Source organism: Lepisma saccharinum, chromosome 8 (assembly GCF_977018435.1).
Source record: "Lepisma saccharinum chromosome 8, izLepSacc3.1, whole genome shotgun sequence".
In the NCBI taxonomy this organism is placed as follows: Eukaryota; Metazoa; Arthropoda; class Insecta; order Zygentoma; family Lepismatidae; genus Lepisma; species Lepisma saccharinum.
The window spans coordinates 80393714-80407455 of NC_139236.1; the positions used below are offsets into that span (position 1 = coordinate 80393714).

At 38.0% G+C, this 13742-nt stretch overlaps 1 protein-coding gene across 2 annotated transcripts in view; it reads right to left on the reverse strand.

Moving 5' to 3' along the window:
• The window catches only part of LOC145991193 (uncharacterized), a 38639-nt gene that overhangs the window by 19380 nt on the left and 5517 nt on the right, over positions 1 to 13742 (reverse strand). For both annotated transcript variants that reach the window (XM_083127082.1, XM_083127081.1), the window contains exons 3-8: positions 12777 to 12809; positions 12250 to 12294; positions 11289 to 11366; positions 8294 to 8326; positions 6492 to 6524; positions 5859 to 5903 (exon numbers count right to left, since the gene is read on the reverse strand). In XM_083127082.1, coding sequence (XP_082983208.1) covers positions 5859 to 5903; positions 6492 to 6524; positions 8294 to 8326; positions 11289 to 11366; positions 12250 to 12294; positions 12777 to 12809 — 267 coding nt within the window. The remainder of the gene's footprint in view (positions 1 to 5858; positions 5904 to 6491; positions 6525 to 8293; positions 8327 to 11288; positions 11367 to 12249; positions 12295 to 12776; positions 12810 to 13742) is intronic.

A 13742-nucleotide genomic window follows, 5' to 3' on the forward strand; every position in this document is an offset into this window, starting at 1 on the left:
ATTACAGTGGGTCAGCGGCCCCCATATTCAATTCGTTTATTTTCAATGGTTTTTAGAATTAATCTGGTGCCGTACGGTGCACAGGTATTGCTCTCCATGACTATTTTTATGAATTATTCTCTTGCATCCAACGCAATTTTAATAACTATATTTTTACATTAGGAGGTGCAGAGGTTGTTGGCAGCTTGTTTGGTGTTTTTAATTCAATTCTTGAACCTCTCATTTTGTGAACAAAGAGAAAAGAACATGGCGATGGAACGAACGGCTAGCGACGGCCATAGCAATTTGGAAATACATGCTAACAGCACCAAATCTGACCTGTCTAACCTAGTCACGTATGCATCTAATAGCTTAAACAAAGCTTAACCTGCATAATTTATTTACATGCTTATTTCTGCTATTAAATGCACACGTGGATAGGTCAAGCAGGTTTGGTGCTGATAGCATGTATTAGGTTAGTCAAAAAGTAAATGCAATGTTTTTCTTTTGTTCCGTAGGTTGACTGTACAGCTTTCTGCGCTAGCAAGCAGATAGATAGTATCGTTGTCTTCGCCTATGGTAGGTTACAGCGTCATCACTTCAGTTCGCACTGCAGTGTTACCAAGTAAACATGGCTGCGCCACTGTACGTGTGCACCACAGAATCTGTATCCGATTTTTGTGGTCTGAAGGTGTACCAGGAGCTGAAATCCATAGAAAACTTTGAGCACAATACGGTGACAATGTTTTACCGCTGCGAAGTATTTACCAGTGGATTGAAAAGTTCAAAAGTGGTCGAACAAGTGTGAAGGACGAGGAAAGAGCAGGTCGTCCAGCCACATCCACTACTGATGACAACATTGAGCAAGTCCGTTAGCTGGTTCTGAATAACCGACGAGTGACTGTTGATGAAGTGGCAAACCATATGCACGTTAGTCATGGTTCTGCATATGAAATTTTCCATTCGAGGCTCAACTTTCATAAAGTCTGTGCGAGATGGGTCCCTAAAGAACTCATTGACGTGAACAAGAGAAACTGTGTGAGAATCTGTCAGCAATTATTGGACAGACATGCTAACGAAGGTGAAGTCTTTTTGAAACGAATCATCACTGGAGATGAAACATGGATCCATCACTTCGAACCTGAGAGCAAACGCCAGAGCATGGAATGGAAACACTCTGAATCTCCAGTGAAAAAAAAGTCAAGCGTCAACACTGCAGGATGCTCACACTTTTTTGGGACTCAGAAGGGGCAATTATGGAACATTATGTGGAAAAGGGGACAACAATAAACAGTGAACGATACAGTGATATGCTTTCGAACAAGCTGAAGCCTGCAATTCTAAGCAAACGACGAGGTCGATTGTCGGAAGGCATCCTTTTGTTGCATGACAACGCGCGTCCCCATACCGCCGCCAACACTGCTCAAACTCTTCAGAATCTGGGCTTTGAGGTGTTAGAGCATACTGCATACAGTCGCGATCTCGCTCCGTCGGATTACCACCTGTTCGGTCCACTTAAAGATGCTTTAAGAGGCCGTCGATTCGACACAGATCAACAGGTGAAGGAAGCGGTGCATACGTGGCTTGCTGCTCAACCGAAACCTTTTTTTCTCAGGGTATCGGAAAGCTTGTGGAACGTTGGACCAAGTGTATTGAATTGCAGGGAGACTATGTTGGAAAATGATATCATTGTAAGTTTTCTATTGTTGCTGTGAAAAATTAAAAAAAATGATTGCATTTACTTTTTGACTGACCTAATATTTCCAAGTTGCTATGACTGTCCCTAGCCGCTCGTGCTGTTGAAAAGTTGAATTGACATTAACTTATGTATCTCACTCTATGAATTCTAGTGCAACGATCGTTTACAAGTCAATGGTAATACTTATAATACGCCAGAAATTCTTCTCAAAATAAACTTTTAACGCCATGCGTATATAACGAAAATTATATATTTAGCAACCTAATGTGACGCCGTAAAAATCTTTTGATATCAGTTTCGAAAATGTCGAACCTTTACAAGAGTACGGTACGACGGTTGGTACCCGGGACATCATCAGGAAGGGAAGAAGTAGGGAGGGATTTCCTGGGAAGTATCGGGTACATTAGTACGTTCGGTAGTGGAAATATAGAGAATTGTCAAGAATCAGTGAGAGAAGTTTGCAGTGTGTTTAGTAACGAGAATAAAGAAGGGTGTGTAAGATTACAATTTAAGAAAGAAACGAAAAAGAAGAATCTGGGTTAAATTCGGTTGGTTCCTAGGTCGAGTCCTTGCAGTGTTATCCTTTGCCTTTCTCCGGGGAGGCGTAACCTTTTTTCGTTTTGGCGTATCACTGTCTTCTGTATTAGTGTCTCCTTCTTGATGTTCCTGTGGGAGGTTCTTCTTCATTATCCTCTTGGTGATCTTAGTCCTAAGGAGGGATGTCCTGTTGTTGAGTTTGTCGAAGGTGGATTCTTTGTGATCTTCTGGGGGGTATATTACATTCCGGAGGTAGGGGTTGAATGGGGAGGTGAGTGATGCCGGATTTGAAGAGGGAATGTTCCTCTTTCGACACCAGGTTTGTTAAGTCGTTTAGTGACGTAAAGTGCTCGGGATTTCTTATTAACTGGTACGTGTTGAAGTTTGGTAGCTTTTGTCTTAAATCTTCGATTTGTTTCTTTGATGTCTGGCAAAAGAAGACTTTATGTTCCGGTGTGTCCGTCTCGGTTTTACATTTCAGGCATTTATCAGTCTGTCTGAGGATGTTTTAGGTGTTGACCGTAGGGACCGTGTCCCGTTAGGAAATGTATGAGACCTCTCGTGGGATGGAAATGGTCCATCGAAAGTCGTTCTTTTATGTTTGGAAGGAAGCTGTGAAGTCTCCTTCCTTGCGTAGCTTGTGTCCATTCCTGTTGCCAGACGCTAAACAAGTGGTTGTAAATTTCTGGTACCGTGGCAGGGCGTATTCCAATTAGTTTATAGATTTCGTCCTCTTGTCCATTTCTAAAGTAATACTTTGATGCTCTAGTTTTAATAACGATTTCAATAGGCTGTAGGCCCGCAATCATGAGAAGAGCCAGGGTTGAGGTTGTTCTGAATGCACCCGTTAGACGAAGTATCACTTTGCGTTGTGAAGATCTCAATCTGTTTTTAATGTACTGTTTACTGGTTTCCATGGCCCACAGGGGCGAGCCATAGGAAATAATAGAATTATATATGGTAATGAGATATGTTTTTATGTGTGATAGTGGAAGGTTGTAGTTTGCTGAACTCAATGTGGCTAGACTGTTTATAGTTGTTTCGGCCTGGGTTGTTGCCAGGGCTATGTGTCTGTTAAAAAACATCTTCTCTTGAAGAGTAATACCAAGGTATTTAGATTCTCTTACTCTTTTTAAGTTTCTTTCTCTGAGTTTGATTTGAGGGTTTCTTTGTAACTTCCCCTTAAGGATAATATAATGAGTCTTTTCCGAAGCTATTTTGAGTTTAGCATGATCACACCAATTGGATAGCATATTGATTGCAGTGGATGCTTTATCTTCGATTTCCCTTCTTGAGTTACCGGAAGTGAGCATGATAATGTCATCCGCATAAGCTATGATCTGGTCTATGTCTGGATGGTCTTGTAGTTTCATAAGCGCAGGCTCCAAGTTAGTATTCCAAAGCTCGGGTCCCAGAATGGAACTCTGAGGACAACCTTTTGACGTGATCTTACTCATTTGTAGATCCGGATAATTGATGCTAACTTTTCTGTTAGAGAAATAACTTTTCAGAAGTAGGAAGAGTGTACCTGGGCAGTTCATATTTTTAAGTGTTTGAAAAAGGCTGGGCCACCACAAGTTGTCAAATGCCCCGGCGATGTCCACCATAATTCCAACCATGTACTTGTTTGGAGTGTTTTGTGTTGTAGACGATAGCAGGCGTAATGCATCGTCAGTGCATTTACCTTTCGTGAACCCAAATTGTATCCCTGATATGGGTTTGAGCAGGCGAAATTCTTTGAGTCTTTTTAGGATAAGTTTCTCGAAGAGTTTTCCCAAAACGTTTAGAAGGCATATTGGTCTGTATGAATTGACCCTGGTTTCATCTTTATTTGGATGTTTCTTGATGATTATTAAGTTTGCTTCCTTCCAGGTTTCTGGGAATATCTTCTGAACAAGGCACTCATTAAATAGTTGAGTAATGTAAGGCGTAAGTACTGGGGTGATTTCTTGTATTATTTCCACAGGAATTCCGTCTGTTCCCGGGGACTTCTTCATTTTCATGCTGCTTATTTCGTTTTCTACTTCCTGGGTAGTGAAAGGTAATATTGGTGATTCTGGATATGGCTGGTGATAGATTTTTCTTGTATCCTTATTTTCATCGCTGTCGTTTTCAGGTTTGTCGTCTGGTATGAGATTCTTCATTAAGAAGTTGATGGTTTCTTCCAAGTCCTTTGTCATATTCGTGTTGTTCTCGTCATTAATTAAGGTGGAAATGGTTTGCGGTTTTTTTATTTTGCCGGTAGCGATTTTATACGGGGTGCCCCATTTATTTATTTCCAGACGTTTTTCGATGAAGATATTCCATTGTTGTGTCTTATAATTTAGTAGCTCGGTTTCGTATTGCTTTTTTTGGCACGGTAAATCTGGAGGTTGGCATTTCTGTATTGTGCAATGATGGATTTTTGATATAGTTTCCTGGCTTTTTGCATTTGTTTGAATGGGATGTACCGTTTCGCCTTAGAAAGTTAGTGTCACATAAATCACGCGAAATTGTATTGGGGGAGGTGAGAATGCAATAAGGCGAAACGGGCCGTAATCCTCCTTTTGTAGGCCTTATACTGTCACGGACACTTGTGGATTGTTACAATCTCATTAACTTTTAATGGAATTGTTACAACACATAACTGTACTTTCTCAAACGTCGATAGTTAACCCGGACGGACACGATCGTCGCATCAAGGCAGTTTGCTTTAGCTTCTACTGATTATACCCTAACCTGTGGCAAACCTCCCTTCGAAACAGGAGTAGCGAGTGGTACAAGGCACCATTATGTATCAAGCATGTATGTATTTTCTGAATGATGCCAGTGTGACACTTTATCTTCCTTTTCATGTCATGTTGAGATAGATATTTAATAGCAGCTGACTATCCACCCACTAGACAGGGGCAACGAGGCGCTTCCCTGGACATATGGAGCGTCCTCCACTGATTGAAATGTGCTCTGTCAAGTTGCAAATGGTCCAATATGCATACGTAGGACCTGTTGTAGTACTCGATGTAATTCGTTTTTCAATAACATGTATTTCTACATAGTCTCATGTCGAGAATATCCTATCTCTAATTGTTTCAGACAAAATATAGTATTAAAAATATTACGAGAACATCACTGCTGTTCACCTGCTAGCAGTATACACGTAAGTGCAATAGTAACACCCGTTTTAAAGAATATCTATCTACTTTGCTTACTCAGTTCTTGATATGAAGTCATCTACCTATCGCGGTACTTTAATGTAATCGACCTCTTATCTCTCTGCAAATGTAACCTCATTATACCAAACGAATAAGTGCTTTAGATAAAAAAAAGTTTAATGTTTTTGATATACAAATCATTAACCGATGGGAGGGTACGCTGCTCTCCATTGGATTATTTTGAGTCGGAGACATAGTGAGTGATTCTTGCCTCTGGTAAGGGATATTATGATATTTATAACAGTTTATATTCTAGACTGTAATAAACTTCATAATTTTTTATTAATTTAATGTGCACTAAAAGCTTATGAACCTTTATATGCAAACTTATGCATCAATTCCCCCTTCCACATATGAATTTGAAACTTCTACCATTTGATCTTGCTTCATTCAAGTTTAAGGTATAAATGCACCACTCTGTAAAACACTTTAAAAATGAATGGTTCACTCACCTGTAGCACCAAGTTCACCAGCACCACCACCTTCTCCCGTTACACCTGAAATGTCAAAATTATTTTCATGATTATGAAAATATCAATTATAAATTCAAAATATTTATTTAAAAATGAAGTTAGAAATCAATGTTTCCTGCAGTGGAGGAGTTAAAGGGTTATGACCCCCTACATAAAATTAATAACCTAAGAAATATGAGAAAATACTGGAATGTAGAAGTAACTAATAAAAGGGACCTATACCCTATACACCCCTTGTGAAAATCCTGGTTACACTACTGCATGGAATTGCCGAGTAAATATCACAGCTTACAGTAGTTTCAATTTTATTTTTTGTTGTAACATACAAGTTCATTTTTTTTAAACACAGTTCCAAGCAGTACGCCTGGTTCGATACCCGATGGAGGCACATAGTGGTTTGGATCCCACTTTCAACTGTAGGTCCAGTCCCGATTAGCATATCTGTGCAACAAATGGACTTAAAATAAGAAACCAATCAAAAGTTTCAGGCACTATATATAAATATTCATCCCTGTATCACTTTATTTTGCTTATTTTATTGGAATTCTCTTATTGATATTCGGTCAGTTTAAGAAAAGAACATAAAAATTAACCTCTTGAGCTGTCTCTTACCTGTAATTTTGTTTACGCCGAGTAATCTTAACCCTGCAAAATATAAAATAAATTAGGTACAGCGTCAATAGATCAAATTGCTTTTGCTTAATGCTAGCAATACTAAATTACATATCAACTTACAAAATTGATTAGTAACATCATATTGGACTCAACAAAAACTTAGTAATCATAATTTTTCTTGTATGTAGTCTACGCATTGCTTGCATTGCAGAATTATTTCTCTTGTAGGCAACATAGAACCACTATGGAGTTTTCTTTTTCACAAGTGGGGTAAGGCTAAGCCACCATCTTAAAAATTTAATGTAACGGAAGACATGAAGAATCTCTGTAAAAGAGTCAAAAGATGATGATTTTGAATTCTCTGATGATATTTGTGATCTATAATTACAATTGTGATAAAAATCTTCATCTGAAAAAATATTAAAACAGACTGCTTGTTTCATAGTTAAGTTGCTATGTTACAACAATGTTACATTGACAAGGTCCATTATATAACTGATTCTTTTTTTTTTTTGTTACAAATTTTTAACCATGAAACTAAAAATAAATGTCTGATGAAGGGAGCGTGTGTTCTGAAACGTCACAACAAAAAGTGTGTTTTTATCTTGTAACCACCGTAGACTGCAAGAGAAATAATTAATAGTATATAATCAAACATTTTATTAGGTGCTTAGTTTATTATAGGCAAATCCATTATGTTACAAATGAAATAATTTAGGTTCAAGTCAGGAATCTTTCTATACTTATTCTCCTTCACCCACAACCATAAGTGTGAATGACACATTCGTGGTCAGAACTTTCTGTGGCGATGTCGTAAGTCGATCACTCAATACCCCCCCCTCCGTATAGTTCGCTGAAGTTTTTAACTCTCTGCACTCACGCGTCAGTTCTTTACAAAGTGCAACACCGAGCTGTGTACTTCGTTGATTTGGTGTCTCGTAGTGCATTTGGTGTCTGCACCGTTTGCCCTGTGTTATGGAGCGGTGTACGTACAGTGTGCAATAATGGACCTGGAAAGCAGCAGACAGGCATTTGTTGGATCTTCTGAACTTAAACACCACTCTTCTGAGTACAGAATCTACTAGGTTGAACACAGTTCCTTTGCATTAATGCTCTCTAATATCGGCCAGTGGCGTAGATGGAGAATTTCGTTGGGTGTTCACGGGTGGACGGAATGTTTCCATTGGACCCCTGCTTCGGTGGTCATGTTTTGATGGTCTGTCTTTTTTCTCTCTTTCTTCTTGTATTTACTTCTCCATCGCTTTTATTCTGTCTCTCTCTTTCCCACTTTGCTTTCCTATCCACGCATGTCTTTCTATCTTTATTCTCCTCTTTTATATCTGTTTTTTTTTAATTTCTATATTTATTTCTCCATCCCATTCTTTCTCTCTCTTTCCTCCTATGTTCCTCTATCTAGGTATATCTTTTTATTTCTTTCTTTTTATATCAATTTCTCCATCTATACCTTTCTTTCCTTTCCTCCTCTGTTTTCTATATCCATGTATATCTTTCTACTTATCTTGATTTCTCTATTTCTCTTTCCTATATGTTTTCTTTACCCGTTTCTTCGTCCCTTTCTCTCCTCTATTTCTTTACACCTTTCCATGGATCACTTCCATTCTTCCGATCTTCACATCTCTGTGTTTGTATATGATCCTTGCTCTATATTCTCAATTATTCTCAAGATGTCTGCGTGGCTAAGGCCATTTCATAGTTAGTCACGTCTATGCTACTGAAACGCCATATCACACGCAATTATTTCTGTAATTATTTTCTTAATACCGTTTTTTTTTACCTACCTGCCTTTGACTGCCTGTTTATATTACCCTGACCTGCAACGAGAAATTATGGTTAATGATAATTTAATTGTAAATAATGTAAAATTCTCACAAAGTTAATTTCAAAATGTACAAATAATAATCCTGAACGGAGTTTATAATTTACTGCGTCCGTGATATTAATTGTACAAAGTTTATACAATAAAGATAAATTAACTTTAATATTTAAGCGAAAGTGAAGATAATAGATCGTAGTCAGTGGAGATATTACATTGATTAATAGTAAATTATGAAATTGCATGTAAACAATGATGAAATGTAACTTCCTGTGTCTTGAAATATTTAGGCACTAATTACAGAATATATTTAAAAAAATACACTGTGGTGCTGGACAACTGAAACTGGAAATTCGTTTATAGTTATATGTAAGTCTATAGATGGCACACGAATCACTGCTTTATAAAATTGGGTTTAGTTGATAATTTTTATTACATTTTATTTCAGTGCAGTGGCATTAATCTTACTGGAAATTTTTCAATTAAAAAAAAACATGTATTTGTGTGTTTAAACTTGCTATTTTCTACTCAACTTACATATTTTTGCTAGTTCTTGTGTGTTTTTTACTTCCTTCTCTGTATTTCATTTGGAAGAATTTAACGGTGTGTTTCTTGGATGTGCAAAGTGCATTTGACCGAGTCTGGATAGCAGGGCTAATTCGCAAGTTATTCCAGATGCCAATACAGGACACGTACATACATCTATTAGCAAGCTACCTCAGAGGAAGAACATTCATCTCGACATTCCAAGGAGCTACAGCTTTAGCCAGAAACATCAACGCGGGAGTTCCCCAAGGCTCCACCCTGGCTCCCATACTGTATGCCCTCTACACAGCAGATATTACGATAGTCCCAGGATGCTTTCCAGCACTCTTCGCGGATGACTCGGCCTTCTTTGCATCCAGAAGACAACTAAAGTTCTGTTACACAACATTAAGAAGACAGCTAGAAGAATTCGAACGCTGGACAACGAAATGGCGAATCAAAACCAACGCCACCAAAAGCATAGCAGTTATCTTCGCCAGAAGGAGAAGACAAGAGCAAGAAACATTGAAGCTCTTTGGACAAGACATCACAAACGCCAGGAAAGCAAAATATTTAGGACTAACGCTAGACAGCGGACTTACGTTCAAAGCCCATATAGAAGAAATACACCACAAAGGAAACCAAAGAATAGGAGGACTCTATGCAATCTTCAGAAACCTGCAGCTGTCATTAGACACAAGGATAGGCCTTTACAAAACAATGATCAGGCCAGCAATACTCTATGCGATACCGGCATGGCATCATGCTGCGAAAAGCTACCTGGCAAAACTTCAGACAATTCAAAACAAAGCTACAAGAATAATCAGTGGACACGACAGATACACAACTAATCAGCAAATCCATGAAGATCTCGAAATTGACAAGATAGAAGATGTCATCAGAAGAATAACAGCAAAGTTCTGGAATGAACTAAGAGGACACCACAATCCTGCAGTTAACCAAATTGGTACTGCGGTATTAGGACGCCGCACTCACCGCACCCCACGGCCAGAGTGAACTTCAAGTAGAAAGAAAAAGAAGATAACACCCTCGAGCGACAGTTGCAGAGGAAAAGAAACTAAGATCGCACAAACATGAACGAAAATGGGGAAAAATGGATATAGAAGTCAAGGAAACGGCACTTCACAAAGAAAACGTCAAGAAAATGCAACGTGCAACGTGCAACGGTGTGTATATGTAGTTCCGATGCTCCCATAGCGGTATGTAATTATATGTAGTTTCGATGCTCCCATAGCGGTGTGTAATTATATGTAATTTCGATGCTCCCGTAGTGGTGTGTAATTATATCTAATTTCGATGCTCCCATAGCGGTGTGTAATTATATGTAATTTCGATGCTCCCATATAAGCAATTATGATTATGATTAAGCAGTTTGATTTACGCTGCCAAACAGTAGCGGCGATTGGGTATCAAAACTGAGGGGCGCAGAGGGACAAACTTAGGCCATGGTACGGGAGCAAAAATGCCAAAAAGTGTGTGTGGGGGGGAAGGAAGAGCAACCGACCCCCATACATCCCTAATCGCCGACACTGCTGAGAGATAATAGTACTCTCGAAAATAAAGCAGTCTTTCGTAAGGAACTGATGTAACTATACTTGGCTTGGATTTTACGTATTTGTAACCTCATGTTGCTTAGATTGATAGCTATTAACCCCAGCTTACCCGTGGCGTACGAGAAACGTACTTATCTGAGGGACGAGGGGGGAGGGGCGCTCACAGGCCCCCACTTTTTATCACTAAAATTCAAGAAACCATTTTGTTATTGAATCACTGCTTCCTTGGTTGATTATATACGTGCAGTTATTTATAAATTATAATAATTGAAAAAATTACCTTCATTTATAAATAATAATAGCCAATTATTGCATGAGTGTTACACACATATTTTATAATTCGCTAAAACTCACAAAAAACATGATATTTTTTGTTAATCCTGCTTTGTTTTCTTAGGAGTAGTTGTTTGTTGATTATAATAATTACAGAAATTACCATAATTGCCAGCCAATTGTACACTGTTACAGACATGAGTGTTTCGAATGAGATGGCCCCCTGATAGGCCCACCAAGTGCATTTTGCCTTCTATTTACATTACTTTTATGTTTTTATGAACAAAATAATATTGAGAACACCGTAGGTAACAATGTAATTTATTTCAATTTTTTACAAAATATGTCACAGTTGAAAAATCGAAAAAGTAGAGTTGGTGGGCCTGACAGACCCCGCCCCCTCCCCCTCGCGTAAGCTAGGGTTAACATCCTCCTGTTTAATAAATAAAAAAACAAAAAAACAAAGAGATTTGACGCCGTTTAATGTGCCGTTGAAAAGCAATCCGCATTAGCTTCAGTTATGGTCTTATGGAGAGCTACAGGCAAGATATAGCTTTAAGTTTAAAATTTAAAGGGAGAAATATTTACCTCCAAGGTGTGACTGTCCTCCAAAAGACCCTTCACCGCCACCTTCTGCATCCCCCTTGGCTCCGAAATGAAATTTACCTGCCAAAAAAAATTTGAAGCAAAAGTGTTATAATTTCCTCGACGGTATTACAGGTTGTTTCACTCGCTGTTCGCCCCTGATTTTCGCTTATAATATTGAAGCTATTGGTCATAATGTAATGGCAGATAACCTAAACGTTTTATGATGAAATTTGAATTGATTTTCATTCTGTCAGAATGCCTAAATTATGTAAATGTGGGATTTTTTTTTCCAATTCAAACGCTACGTGTAAAATTACGTATATTGTTGAAGTAAAAAAAGAAGAGTTAAATGTTACAAGAGTATATCTGAACGTCTGATTTGCCTCGCTACACAATTTGTTCAATATTTTTTTGTAGCAGTTTCTACTTCAAGTAGCACTATCAGAATCAAAAAGTTTTCGTTTCTTGAAATGGGTTTTTTATAATTATAATATTATTTACAATAAATAAGCTACAAATGAATAGTAATAGGAAATAAAAAATATATCTTATAAGGAACATTTACAATCCTCGCGCATGAAATGCATTTCTACAACACGAAAGTAAATAATATATATTTTGGTGTGAGATATAATTCCAGACAAACCATACCATATCAGTTATAACTCCAAATGGCCTTAAAGAGATCGCTTCGCGGGCTTGCAGCAGACGACAATATGGGGGTGTGTCTGCCAGAACCAATCAGGTCCGCGAATGAACTAGCCCGGTTGCCACAGCTATCTCGCTGCACCCTTCTGGAAGGGTGAGTGACCTCTGCCTCTTGCTACCTCGGCCTGTTTGTTCGGCTGAGGAGCAGACGACACGAGAGTATCGGCAACAGTGTGCGAGCGACGCCTGCTGTTAGCCCGCGAAGCGTTTTTTCTAAGGCCTCCTGCAGTATAGGAATGAATGGTTCACTTACCTTCACCACCAACTACACCGGTACCACCACCTTCTCCTGAGGCACCTGCAATGACAAAAATTACTTACACTGTGATATATTATTATAATTATTAATAATGATAATAATAATCGTTTTGGTGGAAGAGTGCGCCAAGCTGTTGATATTCGAAGTCGCCGGGTTCGAGTCCCGGGCGTTCTTTTTGAGTGTCTCTTCATAAATGTCATATAATCATCCTCATCGTCGCGGTTAGCCAAAAGTGACAGAACATCAACGTTAAATAACAAAAAATCAAAATAAAAAATCATAATTATTTTTCATTTGAATTATTATTTATTAATTATTTTTTTAAATATCATTGAATATGATGAATTTTGCTCTGTATATTTATGTATGCAATTTTCTTAAAATAGATTTTCATTATAAGTACTTAACTACTGAAATACAGCATGCTTGTCAACAAACATATAAGATGTAAATACAATAATTTTCAATGCTTTAAACATATTATCATTATTGATATGAAATTTTAATTTAAAAATTCTTACCTGTGTGTTTGGTCAGTCCGAAGAGTCTGTTACCTGGTGGAATAGGGAGTAAGTGTTAATCCTAATAAATCTATGTCTAAAGGCGTGCACATGAATAATTAGTGAAATTCATAACTCATCTTTCTATAGTCCTACGCCACTAAAAGTGAACATCAAATGTGGTGAAAATGGGACTTACTGTTGAAAAGGAATGCCATGGACATACCATTCACATCACGAAAATACTGACAAGGTGGCGTTGCTAGGAAATTTTGTTTCGGTGAGTTCGAGTGTGGGAAGCATTTTTAAAAATGGCTCTCGTTTACTTGGCTACTTGTAGATTCTCCCTAAATTTTAATTTTCTTCTCTTTGTTTCTTTCCCTTCATCTCTTAATTTCTTGTTTTCGTCCTCTTTCATTCTCTCTCGTTATTCCTTTATGTTTCTCTATATCTTTCTTTCCTTCTCTCGCTTTCTCTTCTTCTATCTCTATTTCCTGCCATTTCTAAATCTCTTCATGTACTGCATCTCTATCTTCGTTTTTCTCTTTTTCTTGCTGTTTCTGTATTTCTTTATATTTCTTGTTGTCTCTCTATTTCTTCCTATATTCCTTGCTCTTTTTATCTATCCTATTCTTTCCGTCTCTCTGTTTCTTACTCTGCTTTCCTACCTGTTTCTTACTCTGCTTTCCTACCTGTTTCTTACTCTGCTTTCCTACCTGTTTCTTTCTCTCTCTCTCTTTTTACTACGTTTCTCTCTCTCTTTTGCTCTATTATTCTACCTCTTTCTTTCTGTTTGTTCTTCTTTTCACCTGTTTCTCTTTATTTATTTCTACCCTTTGTCTTCAATTTTCTATATCTCATCTATATCAAATTCTGTCTATTCTTTCTATGTCTCTCTCTCTCTCTTTGTTCATCTCTGTGTTGTTTCTCTTGTCTATAGGTAAGAGATGAAGAGAGAGAGAGAGAGAGAGAGAGAGAGAGAGAGAG